Source organism: Canis aureus, chromosome 12, assembly GCF_053574225.1.
Source record: "Canis aureus isolate CA01 chromosome 12, VMU_Caureus_v.1.0, whole genome shotgun sequence".
NCBI classification, from domain to species: domain Eukaryota; kingdom Metazoa; phylum Chordata; class Mammalia; order Carnivora; family Canidae; genus Canis; species Canis aureus.
The window spans coordinates 50852964-50879742 of NC_135622.1; the positions used below are offsets into that span (position 1 = coordinate 50852964).

General features: G+C 38.0%; 1 protein-coding gene across 4 annotated transcripts in view; it reads left to right on the forward strand.

The window, feature by feature from the left end:
- Positions 1 to 26779, forward strand: part of LOC144281191 (uncharacterized) — a 388757-nt gene that overhangs the window by 306334 nt on the left and 55644 nt on the right. For 3 of the 4 annotated variants that reach the window (XR_013349696.1, XM_077844039.1, XM_077844040.1), the window contains one exon: positions 1697 to 5707. The exons of the other annotated variant lie outside the window; for it this stretch is intronic. Coding sequence is in view for 1 of the 3 variants with exons in the window: in XM_077844039.1 (XP_077700165.1) it covers positions 1697 to 1747 (51 nt within the window). In the remaining 2 variants the exon portion in view is untranslated. Of the gene's footprint in view, positions 1 to 1696; positions 5708 to 26779 lie in introns of those variants that run through there. 4 annotated transcript variants of the gene reach the window in all.

Genomic DNA, 26779 nt, shown 5'->3' on the forward strand with positions numbered 1-26779 from the left:
GGTCCCTAGAAATGATCTGTACAAAATGGTGACCCCCTAGTCACATGTGACCTTTAAATCAAAATAAAATTTAATTAAAATTAAACTAAATTTTCAGTTTCTTAGTCACACCAACCACTTGAGTGCTCAATAGCCACCTGTGGCCAATGGCTACCTTATCACACAACACCAGTTATAAAACATTTCCACCATCTTGGAAAGTTCTATTGGACAGAGGTTCCCAAAACCTGGTTAAAGCTTGTTTGCCAGCCTCTTCTCCCCCTCGTCCTCCTCAGGCAAGTGATCCTCCAATGAATTCAATATTTATTGTTTTCTGTAAAAGTCCTGAGATTTGCCAACTGTGTCTTTGCTGTCTCCTAGCATGGAGTATTCTTTGGGAATATTGCTATCTTTCAAGGCCTAGAACAAAGGCATCTCTTTTTCCTAAGAAGCTTCTTCTGGTATTCCCAGTCTGGATGCAGCCTCCTCTGAAGCTCTAGACCACATAGTGTACCTCATTCATGGATCTACCTCATTGTGCTCCACAGTGTAGCTTCCACGGGACCGTTTAAGCTCTGCTGCCAGGCTATGCTGGTTTTTGAGGGCAGAGGTAGTATGCAGGTCCTCTGGTCTTCATTGTTAATAGGTTTTATTTTTATTTAAGATATGGTTTATGTATACAATGGAATATTACTCAGCCATTAGAAACGACAAATACCCACCATTTGCTTCGATGTGGATGGAACTGGAGGGTATTGTGCTGAGTGAAATAAGTCAATTGGAGAAGGACAAACATAATATGGTCTCATTCATTTGGGGAATATAAAAAATAGTGAAAGGGAATAAAGGGGAAAGGAGAAAAAAATGAGTGGGAAATATCAGAAAGGGAGACAGAACATAAAGACTCCTAACTCTGGGAAACGAACTAGGGGGGGTGGAAGGGGAGGTGGGCGGGGGTGGGGGTGGGGGTGATTGGGTGACGGGCACTGAGGGGGGCACTTGATGGGATGAGCACTGGGTGTTATTCTATATGTTGGCAAATTGAACACCAATAAAAATAAATTTATAAAATTAAAAGATATGAAGACATTAAAGAGGAAATAATGAAGAGGGGGAAAGATACATGTGACAAAATCTGAAGGAAGAAGGAAAAAAAATATGGTAATGGTAGCGGTGTGGAAATATGGTTATATTAACAGTATAAAGGAAGAAGAATGGGGTTACTTCACTGTATATTCTGGAAAAAGCCCTATAATTAAAGTCTAATTCTGCCACTTAGCCTTATGGATCTGACTGAATTACTTATTCTCCCTAAACTTCAGGGTTTGTTTTTTATTTAGGGAATAAGAATAGTAATCCCTACCACACAGGTTGTTGTAAATATCACTGGAGAGATAATATGCATAAGAGTGCCTCTTGAAAAAAAGAGAGAGAGAAAAGATTCATATAAATGTGAGGGGTTATGCTTACAGCAAGCTTCCAAAATACAAGGGTGTGGAATAGGGAGAAACACATGTTGCCCTGGCCCCCTCACAAACCCACTTCATCCTGACAAAGCCCAGCTGACTGATAAAGTTCCAGTAGGCCCTTTGTGGGTTATCCACAGGGTTCTCTTTTATCTCCCAGAAATATTTATATATCTATAAGTATCTATAATATTTTTTTTATTCCACCCTCCTTGGGATACAGTGATGGCTGTTGAATGTTTACTTTTCAGGCATTCCTTCTCACTTTGAAGAAATCCACAGAAGAAAGAGCAAAATGCTGACAAGTTTTCAAAGCCATGATTTACAGGAATGATTTCTGAAAAGCAAGTGGACAACATCCGAGTTCATCATCAAATAATATTTCTAAAGCACCCTCTAGTGCCTGGCCTCAAGCCAGATGATTCAATGCCTGGAGAGGCTGAAAACTTTTTTTAAAGGAAAATGGACTCTGTTGGCTTCTGGGAAACAAATATCTGTCATTTAGAATTCCTTAAGACTATTTACAAAAGCATTAAGAATGGATTGCTTTAGAAAAAAAGACAATACAATCAGAAACCCTAATACTATTAAGTACAACTCAAATCCCAGTTTGAAATAGATATTATGATTTGAAAGACAAAGTAAAAAATTATGCTGGGGACTAGAAGAATTTGAAAACTAAGTAAATCTCAGGGGAGGAAAATCTGCTCTGTAAGAGAAGAAGAATTGTGAGCCTTGAGGAGAGGTAAAAATTGCAAGGATAGGTGTCATCTAGTAGGAATATGAGATCCATTTGCCATCTGATGATGCTGTGACTTGTACTAGCTTAGAGTTCTTATGTAGCTGATTCATAAGTGGTGGAACAGAAAGAGTGCAGCAAGCGGAATTGGAAGACTCACCATCAAGGGTCAACTCTACCACCTATTTGGCTATGTGATGTAGAACATATCACGTAAGATTTGTGAGCTTTACTTTCTTCACACTTAAGATAGTGATAATTCTACCAACTTCATGGAATTGTTTAGACTTTCAAGGATTAGATAAAATACAATGGACTACTTCCTTGAACATAGTACTTGCCCCCAAATGTTAATATTTTTCTAGTTGTCTGATTTATTTTGGCAATTAGAATTTTACAATATGCATTCAATATGAATCTTGAACATATCTCCTCAAAGGAAATCACACTCTTATCCTTCATCTTATCACTCCCACATCCTTGAGAATGGGACCACAGTTTATAGTGGGATATTGAAGTAGTAAGAGTCAATTCCTGTGTAGACAAGTTGACTTTAAAGATAAATGTCCAATCACTGATTGATTGATTGAGCAATTCATTCATTCATTCATTCATCATTCATTCATTCATTCATTCATTTAATTCCCATTCTTAAATCCAGAATGGCCCCTTCACTAATTGGAACCTTTTTTACAAGATGGACTGGATGCTTGCTTTCATCACATTAGCAAGACATTTTGTAGGCAGAGGAATAAAGAATACCAAGTCATTTCAAGAAGTCACTTTGAAAATGACTTCAGAAGTAAGAAGAACTAGATTTGTTCAAGCAAATTATATTTCAAAGTTTTACTTGCCAGGTTATTTATTACTGCGTGGAATCTCACTCCTGTGGCTAGGGTCAAAGAAAATGGGGACACAGGTGTCTGCCTATTTGCACAGGCATTAAAGAGTGTTGTAAAATGAGCTTCAGCCTTTTAAGTTACTGTCTTTTCCTTTATAATAATAATCTCTTCCATTTTACAAGGTCTATATTATTTTTAGGTAAGAAAACACTGTAGAGTTCATGTTTTATTGTTCCTTGCAGTTATATAAATTATATTTGGCCAAAACAAATGTAATTCCTACTGTGTGAACTGGGAACCCAAAATGTTGATTTTCCTCAAGTTATAAACAATGTGAAGATATGTTATACTGGGTCACAATTTTCCAGAGCAGAGCAAAATATATAACTCAGTTTTAATAACAAAACTGCATATATCATTAAAGTTTCCTACTCCACACAGAATGTATTATATTACTCTGCCCAGCAAGAGACATCCTTTGTGTTAGACCACAATTTCTAAAATACCATTTGATTGAATGGAAAACATTTTAGCCATTGGTTAGTTTTAAAAAAATATAATGGCTAAATGCTCATGGAAATTCTGCTTTGTCTTTGCTAGTGAATATTAAATTTCTTCTCACTAAATTTCAGTGCCATGGATTTTGTAAACATCAAGGTCTGGGGGACAACTATTATGATGCTTTTCCTACTATTAGATGAGTCTTAATATTTTTAGCATCTTGGAAGCAGATGTCTGCTTCTCTGTAACATCAATGAACCTTAGTTATACCTGTATCATATCAACTTCAAGTTGCATTGTAGCTATTTATTTATAAGCTTGCCTCTCAAAACTTGTAACTTAGCAAGGCAAGGTCCAGATTGCATGATCTTTGTATTCATGGCCCGTGGTCTAATGCCTATCATAGTGTTGGAGGCCTGAAAATGTTAAATGAAGAAGAAATGCTGGGGGAGAGGGGAACCACACCACCAGATCATTAATTTACCCACCCACTTGTTCTCAGAATAACTCCAATATCGAGGAGATTTATAAATGTAAATACCTATATGAGAAAATGAGGAAAGATTTTTATTTTTATTTTATGAAAGCCATAGATGCGATTAGTTAACCTAGACTCCTTATTTCACAAATGGGGGTTTCAGGACCTGGAAAAAAAGAATTCTTTGCTCTTTATAAATGTCACAAAGGAGAAGGCAAAACTCATCCTAATTATGTTCCTAGTGTTTTGTTTGATACGAAGTAGTATATGTTAATACTAACTTTTTGACAAGTTAAAAATACATACAGGAGCCAAAAAGCATATGAAAAGATACTCAAACATGAAAACTTATTAGAGAAATGCAAATCAAAACCGCAATGAGATACCATCTCACATCTACTAAAATAGCTAATCCCAAAAGAAAAGAAAAGAAAAAAGAAAATATTGACAAAGATGTGGAGAGATTGGGACCCTTTGTACATCACTGGCAGGATTGTAAAATGGTACCACTGCTATGGGAAACAGTATGGTGGTTTTTCAAAAAATTAAAAATAGACCTACCATGTGATTCAACAATGCCACTTTCTTACATCCCAAAGAGATATTTGTGCACACTATTTCACGGTAGTCCATAGGTGAGAGCAAACCAAAGGTCCATCGACAAATGAATGGACAGATAAAATATGCTATATACATACAATGGAATATTTCTGAACATTAAAAAAGGAAAGAAATCCTGTCACCTACAATGGAATAGATGAAGCTTGAGGACATCATGTAAGTGAAGTAAGTCAGTCACAAAAGATACTGTATGATTCCCTTAAATAAGGTATCTGAAACATTAATTCATGAAACAGAAAGTCGAATGCTGGTTACCAGTGGTTGGGGGTAGAAGGAAATGAGGAGTGGTTGTTTAATGGCCATAGTTTCAGTTTTGCAAAATGAACAAGTTCTAGTGATTTGTTGCACAACAATGTGAATACACTTAATGCCACTGAATAGTATGTTTAAAAATGCTTAAGATGATGAATTGGATGTTGCAAGATTTTTTGCCACAATTAAGTAAAAAAAAAAAAACATAATAATAGAACTGAATTTTTTAAAGATACATGACAGTAGAAGAGGTGTTAAGGATAACATATTTAGTTAATTTTTTGGAATATTTATCTATTTGAAATCACACTGTATAAATGATGTGGGACCTTATTTCCAAAACAAAAATATGACAAAAGTATTTATAAAATTCTCTAAATAATATTTAAGAAGCTGAAAAAAAAATATTTAAGAAGCTGAATAATATAAATAAACTACAATTTACTAAATAATACTCCCCAAATTCAAATTCTTTTTATGTCCGGATATAATATTTTATTTTCTATTTTTGTATGCTCTGTATCATCTACAATTATGATAATTCTGTTAGGATAGGAGACAGTCTTAGAAATAAAATCAGCAGAGTGAACATTTAAATATATCTGCTATATGTTGTAAATTTAAGAACATTTCATTCTAATATATATTCATAGAAATGGGGTGTGAGTGCTTCCACTTTACCACACCCTTACCTGCAGGGTCTCCTCTTTCTCCTCCTTTTCATTACTGCTATTATTTCATTTGGAATGAAGGAAATAGGATTATTTGTTGATTTGTATTTCTTTGCTTGTTTGTAAAATTGATAACATTAAACTACTTTTCAGTCATTGCTATGTTTTCTTGTCTGAGTTACTTTTTGACATTGTATCATAATATAAATTGAAAGAGATCTTTATTTATAAAGAAATTTAATTATTTGTCTGCTATATTGAATTGCAATTCCTAGTTCTACATTTATTTTAAATTTTGTGTCTTAAGCACACAATTCCTGTTCTACATTTATTTTAAATTTTGTGTCCTAAGCACACAATTCTTATGCTGTATGGAAACTTTTAAAACTCATTTGCATTTAAATTTTTATAGTTAAAAAATAAATTTTATAGTTTGATGACTATTTTAAATAATTAAGTAGGTATCTTATGAATTTGTTTAATAAAATTTTCAGTACTATTCCTTAAAAAATCCCAACAGAGTTTTGCATAAGACTGTGTAAAATCTACACCTGATGTTTGGAATAATTGTAACAACATTAGTGGCGTGATAAAGACAAACAAAACTCTAGTTGTACTCTTTGAGTGCCTGCAGGCTTCTAGGTTTTGCATTTATAGATAGATCACATTTAATTCATTCAATAAACTTATGAGGCATACATATGGCCCCTTCACAAATAACTCAATTAAAGCATAGAAAAGTTACAAGGCTTTTCCATGATCATTCAGCAGTAAGTTGATGGAACCATACTTTGACTTCAGTCTATATATCTTCAGAACCTCAGGGCTCTGGTTATGTCTAAATTTTTATAATATTAATTTGTCCTTTCTAAGGACTTCATTAAAATTGTCTGTTCCTAAGAAATTTTTAATCTTTGTTCCAAATATTTTGGATTTTGCAATTCTTTGATGGTTTTGAACGGCTTTTAATTTTTCTCCTTCTATTTTCTTAATGATTATTTTTAGTGTCTAAACACTTTATTGAACTTTTATTAAGAGGTGTTCTGGAAAAAAAAAAAAAAAAAGAGGTGTTCTGGGAGCCTGGGTGGCTCAGTGGTTGAGTTTGGCTCAGGTTGTGATCCCAGGGTCCTGGGATGGAGTCCCACATCAGGTTCCCCGCAGGGAGCCTGCTTCTCCCTCTGCCTACATCTCACCCTCTCTCTCTGTGTCTCTCGTGGATAAATAAATAGAATCTTTAAAAAAATATTAAGAGGTGTTCTTTAATTTTCTCAGGTTTTTTTAGTTGTAAAATTATGTCTTATGAAACTAATTGTAATCTTATTTCTACTTCTGTTCCATATTTTGTAGTAATAGTCATGTATTCTATAGCCATTAGATTAATAAGGAAGCATGTGTGCATATTTTGTTCCTAATTATAATATATAATATTTAGGTTTTCACTATTAGGGGTATTGATGGCTATCAGGCTGGGAAAATATTACTAATCATGTTTTATGGTATTGGTTCTCTTAAATTAAAAATAAAAAATTTCTTTCCAAAAAAAAAAATTTTCTTTCCTTCAAAATTGTTTGGCATTTACTGAGATGATAATATATGACCCCCCTTTTATCTTACATAAAGAAGTAATGACAATAACATTTGGTTGACAATTATCATATTCTAATCACCACTTAAAAGTTTGCATTCAATTCCAAGCTTCATCTTCACAAAAAGCCTATGAGATAGACACTGGAGTGATTTTTTGGGTTTGTTTATTTGTTTTTCAATTCATAGATGAGGAAACTAAAGGATATAGTTGCTAGTCCTTTGCCCAAGGTCACATAACTACTGCATGGCAGATCTGAGATTCAAGTCCAGTATGCTCTGCCTCTAAAGCTAATGGTTTTAATCACTAAGACAGACATGAGGACATCACTAAAGAACGGTTTGAGAAATCCTTCAGAATTAAACTCCATAACAGGGAGACAGAGAAGAGGCTATAATGTACATACATTCAAGAACTGGATGACTTGAAAATGAAAAAAGAGTGGTCCACTTAGAGGTGCCTGGGTGGCTCAGTTGGTTAAGTGCCTTCAGCTCAGATCATGATCCCGGGGTCCTGGGAATGGAGCCCCACATTGGGATCCCTGCTCAGCGGGGAGTCTGCTTCTCCCTTTCCCTCTGCTCCTCCCCCTGCCTCGTGTTCTCTCTCACACATAAGTAAATAAAATCTTTTTTTTTTTTTTTAAGAATGGTCCATTTAGTAAGAGTACTCAATTTTTAGAAATCACCTTTAATATACACACTTTTATATATCAAGGGTGAGCTATCCACTCACCCACCTCCTTCCCTGTCTCTTCATAATGGGCAATAAATAAGACTGGAAAAGAAAGGAATCAATTGTTCTGTGTGGTGATCAGAATTGGGGAAATATCCCTTGAATTTCTGAAAATCAGGAAGTCTGAATGGCTATGAGAAATCAGAGAGGAGGGATGTTGTAGGAATGGAAACTCAGCAGGGAAACTGGACCAATAGATCCAGTAGTCAGTGCCTGCTTAGAGACCGGGGGGAATGGCATTCTGTGAGATATTACTTGTGTTTGTGTGACTGAAGAACAGAAAATTTCAAATAAGGATATTCAGGGACTTTGTTTCAATCTTGTGCTGATTTTTTCCTGCCATTACTTCTGACTCTCAGGATACCTATTGTAAGGAGGAGCTTTCTGCAGGCAGCTCTACTGATACGCTCTCCCTTCAGAATGCCCTGTATCTCCTCAACAGTATCAGATTGAGGCTGCACTAAATAGAAACAGTAGTATACATGTTGAACATGAGAATATACATGGTGAACAGAGAATCTCAAACATGAGAAGAAAGATACAACCAGGAATCACCTGATATATGAGGAAAATCACCAGCATGAAAAAGAATCACTGAAGAGCTAAGACCAGGAGGGGGGGGGGGAAATAAATATAAAAATGGAATACCTGGAAATGAAAGCATTATCTTCATGCACAGCAGAGTAGGTTACTATGAAATAAAAATGTAACGTAAAAAAAAAAAAAAAACAACTTCAAGAATATTGCCCCAAATTTAAGACATTTTTCAATGATTAACAATATCATTTTAAAAGAAAGTATAAACAGAGGGTAGAATTAATGACCTAGATTTCAAACCAGAAAGTATACCCATACAATATTAGAGGATAGAAATAATTAATAATTGAAATATTTAAAGAGACAGAAGACAGATCCTCAATTTCCAAAAACTCTCAATGGAGAGTTATTTTAAAATTATGAGAGAAAATTATGAACCTAGAAATCTATATCTAGATAAGCTACCATTTAATTGGGAAGGCAAAATAAAGGCACTTTCAGATATATAAAGATTAAGAAGTTTACCACCTACGAAATAACTAATAACCTCAAAGACCAGTTAATCTTGATTCTCGATTGGCATCAAAATTGGTTTCTGCATAGGAGAAAGAACACAGGAGCTACCTAGACATGCAATCAACTTGTGCGGAGTTATAGGTATGTTGTGTCTGGTTATTGTTGGCAAAAGGCTATGTGACATTTTGGATTTCTCTCAGTAAAAGAACATTTTCTTTTTCTCATGTATTTTGTATGAAGGGTATAATTATTGGTCAAGTGGGTGTCTCACACCTTTTATATTATTTCTGTTCAATTAGGATGCACTAACAATGGTGTGTGAGAACTGAATTACAGAATTATGGTGGAGATGATCTCTGCTAAATGTTGGCATTCTGGAGGAAGCACAAGGAGGCCAGGGTTCCTGCAGTAGTGTTCAGAAAAGGGGGAACAGCAAAAGAGATCACAGAGATTGCATAGGGCCTTGTAAGGCATTGTAATGACTGGACAGTTTTGAGCTGGGGAGGATGTGATTGACTTTTGTTTTAGCAGATCATTCTGACTCCTGTGTCATAAAAATACTAAAGCAGGAGAAGGAAGTAAGATGCTAAGGGACATTGCAATGATCCCCTTGAGTCAGTACGCTGTGCCCATGAGGCTGTGAAATAAATAATCCCACAATGTAATGGTTTGAAAGAACAGCATTGCTTCTTGAGGACCTGTAGGTCAGGGTTGGCTGACCTAGGCTGTGTTAGGGGTCAGCAGCTCTACTGAACTTGTGGATCTGGCTATGCTTAGTGCTTTGCTCAGTCTGCTCCATAGATGCTTTTTCCGGACCACAGGATTAGACATCAGTGAGCTTGGGGAAGCACTTCTTAAAGTGATGGCAAAGACCAGAAAAAAAGCTCCACCATACAAGCTCATTTCAAGCCCATACCTTCCTTCTTGGGGAGCACCCAACAGGGCTCAAAGTCCAGCTGCAGGGAAGTAGACTTTGCCCCCTGAGACACTATGGCAAACACATACACGGATGACTTGGGGCTGATAATTCCATTTACTGCCCCAGTTGAAACACAATGGTGGCTTGGACAATGGAAGAAATGGTGCAGAGGCAGGGAGTGGTCAAGTTGTATATGTATTATGCAGATAAAGCTGATAGTATTTGTGAGTTTATCAGACATGGGATGAGAGACAAAAAGAACTGAGGATGACTCTGCTTATGCATGTGTTCAGAAATATCCTTTTCTAGAATTTTAGTTTAGACTTACATTAACTCTCTTGCTCCATTTCTAGTGTTTTGGCACTTCTCTTGACTTCCACAATCTCTTTAAAGATCATGTCCAGAATTTCAGCAACCTCATTTTTATGTTGTCTTATTATTGAGAAATATAGCTAATCTGAATCGGGTGAGGTGATTTATATGTAAATATACTCAGCAGCAGCAGCTCCCACCATCTCCTCCGAAGCAAGTCTTCAGCATCCCCCAGACAAAGTCCACGTTACCTCTTCGGTCCACCAATAATTCCTTCAAAATAAAAAGAAGTAGACTAAGTCTAGAAGCACTTTGTTTCTCCTGGTGAGTCATCTGATCTAGCAGCGTGCCAGGCTATTCCCTGTCCTACCTTTTATCTTCAAACATATCGAAGGTCAAACTATTTTCTGAACACAGTGTTTAAGACAGTAGGGAATGTTTAGAAGGATTTTCATTATACGTGGTTAACATTTTTTAAAGTTTTGGCACTTAAAGTCACAGGCCTTAGTTATTTGGAATATTATCTATAATAAATAGTCCATTCCCTGGTGAAAGCAAATAAATGAGGCATCACTCCATTGCATTTTTGTTGATTTATGTATCAGTATGGGGACTGTGTTCCGTTTAACAATGCAAAGAGTGTACATGGTCAGTCTGTTTTGTTGCTATGTGTACTGTTTAGTCCCAGGGTACCTTGAATGGGAAAGAAACCCTGTTGAGTGACACAGTTACATAATTCTACCTTCTTGGTAAACTGTCTTGGGCCTCAGCGCCCCCAGTTCAGATATCTGTCTATCAAGAGACATGTGGGTCTTACATTGCTCATTCTGGTTTGACCCTGAGCCAAGAACTTTTACAGAAGCCTGAGCCCTGGGCCTCCTTCCTAAGCAACTACCACTGTCATAGAAGTAACCAATTCCTGCTCATTACTGCAGCTCCTGTTGACAGGAAATGGGGTGCTCACCCTTTTCAAAAGAAAGGCAATGAAAAACTGTTCCCTTGCAGGTGGAGTTTTCTGGCTCATGTAAGGATTAGAAATGAAATTAGCCATTGGAAATTTCATTCAGATCAGTCCAAATATTGCAAAGTACAACAAATGCAGACCTTTCCACATTGGGTAATCAAGTTCAATTTCTTTCCACATCTTTCCTCCAAAGCAGACAGCTGTGAAACCCTTATTAACTGTTTTCCACATACCCGGTGGCTGCCAGAGTCTACAGAGATAGAACATTCCAGAATAAGCTCTGAGCCCTGACCTTGCAGGGCTTGCAATCTAGTCTGGAAGACCAGAGTCACCCATACAAATTGCTCAGTGAACTAGGCAGCACATGATAGAGTAGCCAGCAGTGTGGGTCAGACAATAGGGAGTTCAGAGCCAACAGCAACGACTCAGTGCATCATGAAGCCAACTTCAGGAGAAATAGGAATGTGACAAAATGGTATAAATAAGATGCCTGATTTGGACATTTCAACCTCTACTGTTTCCTTTCTTCCAACTTCAATTTCTCCATAACAGATCAAAACCACTTTGTAGCAGAGATCACTTTAAAATAAATTTTAAACTAATATGCCCCCACTTTACAATATTCTCATTTTGGATGGACCTACCATCCATCCATCACCCTGACCCACTCCAGCAAAATGATGCATAATCCATCACAGAGCTTTCTGCACATAGCTCCCCTGTTCAAACACATAAATGGCTTCCTACGGCCAACATCAATCAGTCTTTGCTTGGAGTCCTCTAGTCTCCCCAGCAGGGCCCTGCCTCACCCACTCATATATGAGTTATAGCTCAAGAGCTTATCCTTTCGGGCAGCTTCAGTAACATCCCCCATTTCCCACCATACCAAAGCTGCTATCTGTGACCTCATGTGACCATAATATTTTATAGAGCAGTTTTGATTATTCTCCCTGTGTATTTCTTACCTTTCTAGTGGGACAACATTTTTTTCCAGTACAGGACAAGGCGATATAATTGGAAATATATTCACTTTCCCCACAATTTATATCACATGGTAGATGTTCGATAAATCATTCACTGATTGCGTTTAGTTTCTGTAGAACTAAGGCAAGGTGATCAACGCAAGCGAATGACTGCACGAGGGCCATCAGGAGGCAAGTAAGGTGTCTACAGTGAAAATTTAAGCAGGCTCTTACCCTCTGTTGTGGATCTTGCTCTTGTACTATCCTTAGAGTGAGCGCCTCCTTAAACTTCACTTGCCTCACTCTAGAAGCTTCCATGACTGGATGGTATGATATGTCTTTCCAGGATCTGTTTTTAAGCAACTTTGTTTTCCCTCACCTCCTTAAACTTCACTTGCCTCACTCTAGAAGCTTCCATGACTGGATGGTATGATATGTCTTTCCAGGATCTGTTTTTAAGCAACTTTGTTTTCCCTCACCACCGTTCGTAAGCAGGATCTGTGTGTACGCACACAAAAGGGGCTAATCCCATCATCCTGGCTTGTCCACAGTGTGGCTTCGCTGAGAGGAGCTTGTCTCTAAGCTGGCATCAAGGCTTCACTCCTCACAATCTAGGGGATCTTCACCTCCAAATAATTGGTGAAACTGTAAAATAGTAAAGAATGAGGAGAAAAAGAAAAAAAGGAAGAGAAGGAGGAAGGAAAGAAAATGAGGGAAAAAAAAACCCATAAGGTTTTTATGAGGATTGATTGGAATTACATGCATGAAAACACAAAGCCCTAAATGAAACTCAAGTTATTTTTATTTTTGCTGATGATTTTTTAAAGATTTTTAAAAAAATTATTCATGAGAGAAACAGAGAGAGGCAGAAACATAGGCAGAGGGAGAAGCAGGATCCTTGAGGGGAGCCGGATATGGGACTCGATCCCAGGACCCACCACAACCTGAGATTGTGGCTCAGATCACAACCTGAGCCAAAGATGGATGCTCAACCACCACCCAAGTGCCCCGGTTTGCTTTTTTGAGTGTGTTCATACTCACTATTGTTCAAATACAGAATTCTATACACATGTATTTCTAAATGTACATCCTGCACATACATTGCTTACCTAACAATGGCAGTGAGAGACAAATAGCAGCTCTGCCTGGGTTATTCTGGCCACTAGGGAAAGGGAAACACCGAACGAGAACACAGCATGTATGTTTGGATTCAAGGTACCATGCAATGGGCATTATTTACTTTGTTCATCAAAGTGGGAGCCTTGGAAGTTCATGGTATCTCTGTACCATTAACAAAAACTGAGGGTTTGGTAGGAATAGCAGATATGGAGACAAAAAGGAACATTCAAGGTTGAATTGCTAGTGGCATTCATGGTGGACTGTGCATTCTTCTAGGAATAAAAAAAGAAGACACTTAAAAAATAAGGGTGTCATTTTCTAATGATTCATATTCAAGTAGTGAAATACATACCATGTAGGCCATGATGCAAGGCACTTACATGCTTCCTGAAACTGTTCCATTGAGATATCGTGAGTATGTGCGTAGTGATGAACTGGGTGAGACAGCAGCAGAGTCAACCAGTTGAGGCCATTTCTCTTACGAGGCATGATGTTTCCATGACGTATTCTGGGAAGAGTGGATTGGCAGTGGATGAATAAGTATGTATATGCCTATCTCTGAAGCTCAAATGATCTTATCTAAATTAATTAGGCAATCATGACTGTCTAGACCTGGCTTGAAAAATAATTCATGAGACCAAAATGGATAAAGATGTAAAATATTTATTTCTGGCTGACATATTCAGGTACGTATGCTCCTTGATCAGGCAACTTCTCAGGGCCTTATAAATTATTAGCAGTAGTGCTAGCATTTGGACATAAAAGGTTTTACCTCTTCAATTTGAATAATAAACTAATTTGTGTTTTCCAATCCCACTTAAAAAAAAGTTAGAACAAAAAAGTTAGCTTTGGGTCCCTGTGTTTTGTTGCTTTGGTAATTCTTTTGCTTGAGTCCTCAGAAGATTTTTACATACACCAAATTCAGAGGCAGTGATGCTAAAATCTTATTCTAAGGACAGTGGCCTTTAAACATGATTCTAAAGAGAGAAAAAAATTGAATTAATGAAATGGTCTGATATTAATAGTCCACTAATAATTTAATATTTAGGACAAGTAAGCAAAGCCAGATGTTAACTGAAATGTCTCCCGGTTGGGTCAGAGTCTGAACATTCCCCTCCAGTGTAAACACTCCAGCCTTGTGCCCAGGAGTCAGAGCGTGGGCCAAGGACCAAGTCACACAGGTTTCACGGCCCAATCAGAGCACACCTAAAACAATTAAAATAACACGGAATAAAAAAACACCCCAAACTCTTATACATACATAAGGACACACACACACACACACACACACACACACACACACACTGGTAAAAAAAAAAACAAAAAGAAACAAAACAACAACAGAAAACCCTGGTATTAACAACCTCAAATTCTCTTGTATTAACAACCAATTCTATTGGTAGCCCACCAAATTGATGGCTTGCAACCTTCCAGGACTCATTTAAGAGTCTCAAGGAGTCTGATTTACTTCTCAATGGCCCATTCATCCTTTGAACATTTACTCTGTCGCCTGTGCAGTTATAACCTAAGCTGGATTTCATACATGAAAACTGACCTCCAGCACCCACTACTTTTGCCAAGTCCCAGTGAAGCCTCATGGAATAATTTAGAGTTTGCCACAGTGACAAGTTTAAGATTCAATTATTAAGTGTAGTAATTTATTTTTATTATGTTTGCAAAATGGCTTTTGCCCAACTAATTTCACCCCCCTTCACAGCCAAATGGCCTAAGATAGCAACAGCAATCCTCTCTGCAACAGGGCCGCGCGCTCTGGGTTGTTTAATGCCACGTCAAACAGAAGGATTTCTATGGGACTCTGATGGAGACATTTCTCTTTTGCCTTAGTTTGGGCAAAAAATTGATTTCCCTCAGATAGCTGTAATGGATGGTGAGGACGGCAGAGAGTCATCAGGCCCGGCTGGAGGCAAATGCCAAAAGTTTCCCAGAAGGATAAATCTTGTTTCCTGCCTTACTTCACAGAACTAAGCCTTAAACAAGTCATGTTCTGTGGCTTGGATGCTGTGTTTATATCAGCTTCGGTTCCCTGGCTCGCGGTCGGGAACATTGTATTGGTCTCTAACCCAGGAAGGTCTTCCTGAAGCAAGAAATCACTATCCCCTTGGTCTCCCATCCCCTTTTTATTTGTTCTATTAATACTAGCAAGTGAGCTCTGAAGGGTAAGGGGATCCCAGGAGACAGTTACAGTTACCAGGTGCAGCCTGCAAAGCCAATGATTTAGCGCCCTGCTTTGCTAACTGTCTTTCCCAGGAGCTGCATGAAGGATGCCTCTTCATGGAGGATTTTGTTTTGGAAAATAATAACAGCACCTCCTCTGCGCACCCCACATGCTCGGTCAGCTCAGGAGCAGGCCCTCCCCTTGGGGTTCAGGGTAGGCTGAGAACCTGTGGGCCCTCAGCGTCTGAAATGAAACCAAATCCTCCCGGGGATTGCATTCGTTTATGGTTAGTAACAGGCGACTTCCTGTTTCGAAGCGAAATGGGCTTGAAGAGGCTTATAAAAAAGACTCAAAAGGTTTCTTGGACATCAAATGACTCTAGTAAAACATTTTGATGAGTTAAGTGTAAATGCATCAGCCGCATACGGATTAAATTCCCTTCTAAATAAACATTAACGGAGAACATGTTTGGCAAAATGCATTTTGAGTTTTGCAAAACTGAAAACATTTGAGAAAGGAGTGTGAGATATTTGATGAACTCAGAGAGCAGCCGGATTGCCCATCCCGTACTTGCATATTTTCTTTGGATGTTCTGCAGATGTCAAATGAATTAGGCCGCAGATATTAAAACCAGCATCGGCTGCAGAAGTGATGGGCTGCCCTTCGGTTAGGAAGGTGTTTCTGTGGATACCCGGTTGGGGTGCGTGGAGAGAGCCCCCGGGGACCTGTAGCCCTCTCCTCACTCACAGGCACCATCTCCTTCCAGGATGTGGCCCTGCTAGACTTTTCGTTGTTCACAGCTCTTGCCTGTGAAGTCTTTTGACTCCCCGAGGGGATTCCTGCTTTGCTATAGATCAGCAACGAAGCCTTGGTGCCACCAAGCAGGTGACAGCTTTGGTGTTGCTTGGACCAAGACCTTTCATCCAGAAGCCACTTCCCTTGTCAAGACTATCATATCTCTCGCCATCTCTTTTTTCCTGACATGCAAAATTTATCCATCCTTTGGGATAGAAAGCTGGGATACTGTTGAACAGAGCCTCAACTGGACTCTATAACTAGGTGTAGAAAGAAAAGATTCTGGTGTCACTCTGAGGGTTGCGTTTGGGTGATCCCATCTATGGTGAAGCCAGCGAAGGAGAAAACTGCCATTAGAAATCTCTTGGATTGGGGGATCCCTGGGTGGCTCAGTGGTTTAGTGCCTGTCCTCAGCCCAGGGCATAATCTTGGAGACCCGGGATCAAGCCCCACGTCCGGCTCCCTGCATGGAGTCTCTGCTTCTCTCCCTCTCTCTCTCTCTCTCTCTCTGTCTCTCATGAATCAATCAATCAATCAATCTTAAAAAAAAAAAAGAAATCTCTTGGATTATGCATTCTTACAGAGCAGTGGCATTTCTTTCATAAAACATATCATAGGAAAAATCTCACATGTGTGGATGCTACTTCCTTGCAATCCGTTATCACACTGACTTATGATTATTTTGCCTTCGAAGGATACTTGCAGAAAGTAGGTTCTCAGAAAATTAACCAGCAAATAAATAGCAGGTATTTGGTTTAATATTTGAAAGATTAAAAGTTTATCCCAGCATATTTTCACAAATGATACTATTTATAGATAACCACAATGCACCACCATATCAAAAATTGTACAGAAACTTAATATGCTGTTAATTAAAAATATTTAAAACCTGTGCGGAGAGTATTCACTTCTCACTGGGTTTTTTAACAGCCAGTGTCTTCCTTCCCACCATCTTCATGCATTCATCAATAATGGTTTCCCACTAAGGCTATGAAGAGGCTGAGGCTGTTGGCCTTGGCTCTTTCGACTTTCAATTTACTCTACATATGGTTGCCAGAGTATTCTTTCAAAAGGACTAGTCTTGTCATTTACCTGCTCAATAATCTTTGATGCCTACCAGGTGTCTCCAGAATAAAGTCCATATTCCTTAACTTGGTGTTCAGACTCTTTTGGTCTGGCCCTAATTCAACTTTTAGTTCATGTCCCACCACCTCATAATCCAGTCATATAAGACGGATTCCCTGTTCCCAGATTGCACATGTTCATATGCTCCTTCTCAGCATTTTACACACTTGTAAATATTTATTAAATTATTTGTTGAAACAGAGTTTACCACTAGACTGTCAGTACGTGAGAGTGGAAGCTGTGTATGTCTGTTGTACTGTAGGTTCATCCCTAGGATTTAGCACAGCCATCTGGGACATAATCTGTGATATCTGTGAACTGATGGAGTCACTGCTCTGTGTCCCATGGCACTGGTTATAGACTTATATCTGGCACTTGCTGGCTTCCACGTTTGCCTACCTTGTCTTCCTATCTCTAATATTTGAACTTAGAGGGGAGAGGATATGACTTAATTTATTTCGGTATCCTTGGCACCTGGCTTAATGCTTAGCACACCCTGAGTACGCAATAAATATCTACTAAATTTAAATGAAGACTATTTGTTGCAATAAAAAGTTTCTATACGATCATGTTGATTCCCAAAATAAGCCTAAAGGCGTGATGGCGATTTTGAGATGTGGCTCTCTCATTCTTGCATGCACAACAATGTTCCAGGTAAGGTAGGCAAGCGAGCATCCACAGGCCAAATCTGTGCCATGACCTATTTTTGTGAATAGCTTTGGTGGAACATTCATTTTCATACTATTTGTGTCTGCTTTCACACTACTGTGGCAGACTTGAGTGACAGAGGAGACCAATAACAGTTAAGACCTACAGCATTTAGTATTTGGCCCTTCAGGGATAAAGTTTGCTGATCACTGTTCTAGGGGACAGACACAAATAAGAATAATCACAGTCCCTACTCTGTAGAGTACTTATGAAGACAAGGTAACCTCTACCACATGCTTAGCACAGTCTTTGGCACAAATTAATTGCCCAGTAATTTTTAGGTATTATTACTATTGTCACTATCATAATATGATAATCATTTTCTAAGAGTCAAAATCTGAAATAATAAGCCAGCAGGAATTGGGTACAGACCAAGTTAGAATCAGGCACAGGGATTAGAGAAACAAGGGAAGAGCAAACTACAAAATAGACGTGATTATAGAAATGCCATTTGATGTAGACCATGATTGCTTTGTTATCGTGCCCATTTTACCCATGAAACATGTAAGGCACCAAAAACTAATGCATCAGTCTTACACTATAAAACTAGAAGTGACAAAGCTTGAAAGGACTGTTACTGATGATGCAGGAACTAAAAAGAGTTTTTGTAATCCCTGGCTCATATATGACTAACTAGGTTGGAACAACTTTTGAAAAAGAATCACCAAAAAAGAACCACAACCCTGCAGATTTTAGAAACTCTTAGAAGAAAAGCTACCACAGAAATGGATTCTCTGACCAACAAACACATGAAGACATGATCAATATCGTTAGTGATTAGAGGAATGCTAGTCAAGGCCACAAGAGGTATCATTTAACAACTAGATACATTTTACAACTGGTACATTTTTTTTAATTTGACATTTCCAAGTGTCTAAAAGGATGAATCAGTACAATTTCTTTAACTTTGCTGGTAGGATTATAAATTAGCATAGCCATTCTGGAAAGCTACTTTGCATTACCTTCTATATCCTACCTTCATATATCATGTGAACCTTAGCTATGTGCCAACAACACTCTTCCACATGTACAGAAGGGGGCGTGTGCATGAATATTCACAGTGGCCTTTTTAAAAAGTTTATTTACCTAAATAATCTCTACACTCAATGTAGGACTCGAACTCACAACCCCAAGATCAAGAGTCCAGTGCTCTTCTGACGGAGCCAGCCAGGCTTCCCAACAGCAGCCTTATTTTTAACTGCCAAAGCCTGGACAACTATCAACATATGAACTGACAAACTGTGTATAAAGCACATTTATAAGTAGTCCAAAAAGGTGAACTACAACAACATATGGCAGTGGGGTTGCCCCTTAATAATATAAAATTAATAAAAGCAAAGGAAGTCACTAAATATTCCATATAGGATGGCATAATATAGTTCTATAAAGGTAGAAACTATTAAACTATATAAATACATTTAAAGAATACATAGAGATGCAATAAAAATACAGCAAGGAAATGAATGCAGGATTTAGGATGCCAATTTATTAGCGTGTAGGAAAGCAGTTTCAAAGGTTTAGCTGAGATGTGTTTGACAAGGGCATTGAGTCATTTATTTCTTTATTCATTCAACAAGTAATATTAAATATTCATATGTTAATTTCTGTTAAATTATAAAAATTAAGCACCTATTAAGTGAAAGCGCTAGGATAAGTACAGGGCAGAGTAACAAAAAAGACAGATATGACTCTTATCTTCACGGGGCTTACATTCTAATGGGAGAAGAGTTCTGGAGAAGACTAGGATTTAAAAGCCCTTATATCTAAATTGGAATAACATTCCAATGGAATCCATGGAAATGGAAATCTTCCTGTGGATAACTTAGAGGTCGAACAGGACCACCTGTAACACAAGTCCAAGTTGGCAATAAATGGCAATAAATTCACAGACACTTGAGTGTGACAAGCCCAATCAACACTCAGGATATACACATATATCTGATTATATTTATAGAAAATAGCACAAAAATACAGGTAGACATTGATGACTACCCTCCGTCATTAACCCATGACTCCTCATCTCACACCAGAAATTATTTTAATTGATGAATTCATTCGACAAATACTTCTTTAGTTCTCACTATATATGAGTGATCCTGCTTGATTTTGAAGGGTCCTAAATGGTCATTATTCAAAATTAGTGAGAAGCCCAGCAATGACCAGAAAAGAGATTTGATCTCAAATGCTGCAGAACTGTGAGTTCACAGGAAACTACTTAGCTGGTACAGTTCATACATGACCCTTTCCCGGTGACGCATGGAGGTGACAGGTTTTCACAAAGCATAACTCCTTATCATTTATTTGGGGACTTGCTGATTGCTCCATTTTAGGAGCCTCAAAACTTAGCTTTAGTTAATGAAAAGGTCAGAGCTGCATTAGAGACATGGGAGTGATCCAGCTCACAGGCATCTTCATTTTCTCCAGTATGTATGACTCAGACCCCTCGGTGGCTCATCCTCACACTTCTTCAAACCTGGTTTCCTAACATTCACAAGTTCAGTTATCTCTGGCTCCTGATCTCTTTCTTTTTTTTTTTTTTTTTTTTAATTTAATTTAATTTAATTTTATTTTATTTATTATTTTTTTTCCTGATCTCTTTCTCACCAGATTTCATGCCAACACACATGATTTCAGATCTGGTTTTTGTTTGTTTGCTTTTTTTGTTTTTTGTTTTTTTTCATGAACAAACTAGCTGCTGAAGAGACTGGCTAATGCACCCCTCAATGATCCCTTCCTCAGGACCCACAAAGTAAGATTTGAGATTATTGACAAAATAGGTAAATTGGTTTCCAAAGTCCATGCTCCTCTGGAGAAACTGCATCACAGTAGGAATTGCTAATTCAAGTCTCTCCTAATCTGAGTAGTGGCCCAAGTCAAGATCTGGAATCATGACACCAGTGTTTCTACCTCTCTTTGCAGAGTAGACTCAGGAAATAGTACCCACTGCCCAGGCAATAGGATGCACCACCCCCCACGGCTGCCCAGGTTGAGGTACCTGTGCTTTGTTAGTTAGTAAGGGACCCTACTCAGTCAGAACCTCTTTTGCCTAATTACAACCGGGTGTCAGCACGTCAGACAGGAGGGAATCTGAACCAAACTTTGGTTATAAGAATGGATGTTCCACAGAAACTCCTTGACTGGAACAGTGAATCCCTCTACCAGGCAGGGAAAAGTCATGCCCTGAAGGGGGAGATCCAAGGATTGTCAGCTTAAACTGTGCAAGCAGCAGTTTATTTGTTTTGTGGGTGTTTTCCTCCTCTGTAAACATGTTCTGAGGCCAAGTGATTGGTACATGTTTTATAAACTGGGAATATAAACACAGACATTCTCTTCCAAAAATGGATCTTTAGGACTTCCCTAGGGAAGTTGCTCCTATTGTTTGCTCGGAATTCTGAACCAGCATTAGTGAAAATGTTACACCTCTAATATTTGGAGTGTTAATCCCAACATCAAAGGGAAGAAAATGTTGAAAAGGTTTTGAGGCAGCCTATTAGATCCTAAAAGCCATTTCTGCTTCTAGTGAGGACAGTCCACTTACAGAACATGTTTTAATGAAGGAGGAAGGAAGAGGAAAGCAGATCTGTGTGTGGGGGTGGAAGCAGGTGGGAAGGAGCTGGCACCAAAGAGGATTCTCCTTCAACCACATGCTCTGAGGTCTCTGATCATGCCAACTGGTATTGCAGTTTTTTTTTTCTTTAAAGATTTTATTTATTTATTCATGAGACACACACACACACACACACACACACAGAGGCAGAGACATAGGCAGAGGAAGAAGCAGGCTCCCTACAGGGAACCTGATGCAGGACTCGATCCCAGGACCCCCAGATCAAGACCTGAGCCGAAGGCACGCTCAACCACTGAGCCACTCAGGCATCCTGTATTTCAGTTTTCAATATCATTGCTATGTGGTCCTATTTTTTCCCCCTCATCGTATGACACCTTCGAACCTGGATGTGGTTGCTTTTAAAAGCTGTTTTGAGAGGGACTGTATTAGCATCTCATAATGAGCAAATTGAATGCTTCATCAAATTATTCACTTCTATATAAATGGTCTTTTTGTAAATAAGATGGTTCTTCCCTACCAATTTACAAAGGGTTGGCTTAGAGTCTGGCTGTTGGTACATCTGTTCTTAGCTCAAAAGCCCCCACTCTTTCTTCCTTAAATGATATTATTCAGCTGGACAAAAGAATTACAATATTAAATGGTCCTGGAAGAAGAACAATGTGTTTGGGGAAAGCTTTAGCATGTGCTGTCAAGGGAATGCACTCAAGTGTTCAGAAATAGTTCCTCCTTACACATCTTCCTTCCAGAAGATGCAGGGCAGGGCCTCTGGTCTCTTATGTAAATATTGCCCAGTTTGAAGGTCCCCTGGGGTTTCCCTAGAGGGTCATATTTATTGGGAATGTCTAGGCTTCTATTTTGGGTTTATAAAATACATCCTTTGTCATTTGGCTTTGAATCACACATACATAATGGAGACATATACGACGTCTTGGTAGTTATTGTACTTAGTCAATTGACATTTAACTGCCGGCACCACCCAACTGAATTTTACTTTTGCTAAATCTGACACCGTGAACAGTGTATGCTGCCTCATTTCTCAATACTCCCCCAGTTCCCTCCTACCCCCAATCAATATGATAGAAATATAGTCTACCAAAATGGAGAAGGAAGTGGGGTTCTAGTCTACACTACAAAGAGCCATCCGTTAAATATTTCCCACTCTCACCACTCTCACACTAAGATTGGTATGTGTTTGCACTTTTCTTAGAGTGTCAGACGCAGTCCTCTCCTCCTGTCTATCCTCTGTGTTCCTCTTCACTGAATTAAAACCCACAGTGATGATTCACCCCCCCAGCCTTTGGTTCTCAGCCTCTTTAACTCTTTTGGCCCTTAAGCATAGCCTATTTCAGCCAGCCTCAAGCATGGCCACCTTCATTAGGCAAATGTATGTCTACATGTAATAAACCACATTCCTCACTGTTTAGACTTAATGTATCCTTTCCAGTTCTAACCCCAGCAATCTAGCATGAGTGCTTGCTTTCTCTCAAATCTTCTTGACTACTTGTATGTCTCCAACTCCGATGGAAATCACAATTATTCCAATGTCTTACGGGGTTCTGACCTCTGTGCCTTGGCTCAAATGGGCTCCACACTACCTATCTCTGTTTATTCCAATCCTATATGTTTCAAAGTCAATGTAAATACCATTGCTTTCATAAAGACTTCTGATGCCATGCTGGCCGGTTTAACATTGCCTCTCCCCATCTCCTCACAGAACTTGAATGCTTTTGTATAATATATGGCACTTCTTCCCCATCATGTTAGTTAGAATTTATCCCTAAACAAATAGGGATAAATAAATAGTTGGACTATTTGAAAATAGGGACTGATTTTTGTTCATATTACATGTAAACAATACTTAACAACATATATTTATATAGTAGGTATTCATTGAATATTTTTCCATTAAAATATTTATTGTTATTTACCAAGTACAGATCCAGATTATTGAAACATTCTCAAGGATATACATTCTTATTTTTCCAGTTAAAAAGAATTAAGATGATGTTAAATAGGACTATATTTTGTTCAACTATGCAGACCCATGAACCTCAATTAATTTGTCCCTACAGCAAACTGTGGTATATGAGATGACATTTAAGACACTGACCCATGAAACCCTTGAAGGTACGAATGTGTTGCACTCTGTCACCTCTTTCAAGTCTTTGGTTAAATGACAGCTTCTCATTGAGGTCTACTCGGACCATCCTGTTTAAAATTGTAGCCCCTCCCCAAGCAGATCTTGACCATCTTTCCCTGCCTTTCTTGTTTTCCAAAGCACTTATCATTTCCATATACATGTAATTCACTTTACTATTTTATTTTATTATTTTGCTTTTTAAAAAAGATTTTATTCATTTATTCATGAGAGACACACACACACAAAGAGAGAGAGAGAGAGAGAGAGAGGCAAGGACATAGGCAAAGGGAGAAGCAGGCTCTATGCAGGGAGCCCGACGTGGGACTCAATCCTAGGATTCCAAGATTATGCCCTGGGCCGAAGGCAGGCACCAAACTGCTGCGCGACCCAAGGATCCCAACTTTACTATTTTATTTATTGTTTATTTTTCCCTGCAGGAATATAAGCTCAGCAAAGGAAAAAATTGAGTCTATTTTTGTTCACTGCTCTATGTGTAACCCTAGAACAGTGCCTGACCTGTAGTAGCTGCTTAGTAAATACTGGTCTTTATCAATAATATTGTGGTCAGTGGTATACCTGGCATGTTAGAGACAGACAGAACGGTTTTACATCCATTTCCTCAACATCGCAGAATCAGTTTTATTTACTGTCAGAAAATAAATAATAATAAGGACAAAAAGATAGTGGACAGTGACAAACACATTTTAATCATGTATATGATCATTCATAAAAGTAAAATTAATGGTATAGTTCAAAAAAGTGTCAAACGCAGTCCTCTCCTCCTGTCTATCCTATTTATTATTTACTTAATAGCTATTAAATTTACCTAGCCATTTGAACTTTGATTCTTTGGTTATCACCTGATATAAAAATATTTTATTTAAATAATTGTCCAGTAACTAAAAAAAATTTAATGCAAACAAAAGATTTCAGTAGGCATGACTAAGTCATATCATTGATGTAATGTTTTACTTTACTCATTTATTCTTTAGCTTTGCAACAATTAAAAAAATACATTGCAATCTTAAAGATATTATTCAAAGTTAGTAAGATATCTATGTATGAACCTAAGATATCTGTTATCAAATGAAAACATCACATCTTTGTGATACAGTCTGCACTGTGATTCATTGATTTATTATTTTAAAATTAAAAAAATTCAAGCAGTCACAGAAATGACTCAAATTCTGTTTCTTTGTCTTCAAAAATCATGATGTTATCATTGTTTATTTCAATTCTACCATTTAAACACCAGAATATCAAGTGGGCACAAATTGTACCTAAATGAGGTCTAGCAATTCTGAACCATTAAGCATGCATTTTCAAAACAAACACAAGTAACTGAGTATGTGTGTGTCAGGACCAACTTAACAACTAGCAGTTCTCTGAATTAATGTATGTAGAATGCTTATTAGAGGAAAAGTAATAAAAATGAATACATTTGAAGCTTATATTTGCACACATGTGAGATTTTTATATTATATATTCTTTAATATATATTTACTGTACAATATTATATTTATCTGCGTAATATGTAATATTTAAATGAACATGCACTTATATTAATATTTTATAAACCAATATTTATGTATAAACCAATATAAACATAAACTTATACAATATATAATATACTAATAATAAATATTATTAATAATAAATCATTATGAACATATTATATATACACTTTATAAATATCTAGTTAAAATCCTATAGTACTTTCAAAAATTGTTTAGAATTTAGAGCAACAAAATACTTTTTTCAGAGAGTGTATTTTATCACTGATATTATTTAGAACTACTGGCACATGGTGATAATCAAAAGTGGACCTATTTTTAATCTATTATTGTATTTAGATTCTCTCCAGACTATGTCCACTTTATTGCTATCTCTGCTCTGCTCTTGTTATACCACTAGTTGTTTGTAGTTATCTTTTGTTCCCAGAGCCCAGAAAAGCCTCATATTTGGCAAGTGGTCCATGCATGGTGAACACATGTCACTGCCGACAGCTAATTTAAGTGAGAAGTTAATATAAGTGAAGAGTATTCTGGAGAAATGCATCTAAAGCAGTGAGCTTTTCCTCTTAAGAGGCCTGGGATAAGGAGTCAGAAGTGAGGTGGCTATCCATTCAATTCAGGCTTTGCAGCGGTATAAGAGTGTACAGTTCCTAAACCATCCAGAACTGGCAATGCCCTGCCCCTATGCCAGTCCATTTGGAAGCATCCTTCTTCTCCAGGATTCTCACTGGGCACAAACACTGGGGTTCCAAAGGACAGAGCTCTGAGATTCTCTGCCAGGGCAGGGGCAGCCAGAGTTCTCAAGGTCCAGGACTATATTAGGAAATATATTCACGAGGGGAACAACAAACATGTTTGTTTTCTTCCAGCACAGTCTGCTCTGCTTATCTCAGACACCTCCCTTTCTTCAGTAGAAATCACAGTCCTGGGAGAAATGTTCCCTTGGGGTTAGGGAAGTTTTTTTTTCCCCTCTAACTGAGGTCTTGCCCTTAGTATTTGTGAAATCATTTCAAAAGAAATGATTTCTCTGAGACTAACAGATATTTTCTTAAAAATCAAATGTGGGCAGCCATGCAAAAGAGGCTTTCCTAAAGGTGAGGGTGAAATACAGTTATTGTCTGTCACTCATTTGTTGAAGCATCCTCAGCACATATCTTCTTCAAAATCCTCCTAACCAACCTTTCTGGGTATTAATCATTGTGCTTAGGGTCATGAGAACTCTGTGCCATGATGGAAAAAGAAGATAAGAGCATTTGGGTCTATGTCCTAATCACTGCTCATCATTTACAGCCCTTGGTGCTTAAAGCAATGCTTTGAACCCATGGGACGTGAGTGTGCTAATCAGAAACCACCATGTTCTTCCTACCACCCATGGCTCAGTCACACCTGCTCTTCAGAGTTATTCTTCCTCATATGTCTCATGAAATATGACACAGCTCATGAATTTCTGGTTGCTTGCTATTTCTAGTCACTTGCACTTAGTGTTGTGCTAGTCACAAAACTGTATTATTGCATTAATTAAAATGTCCAATCATACATAGCAATAGGACCTCTGCAA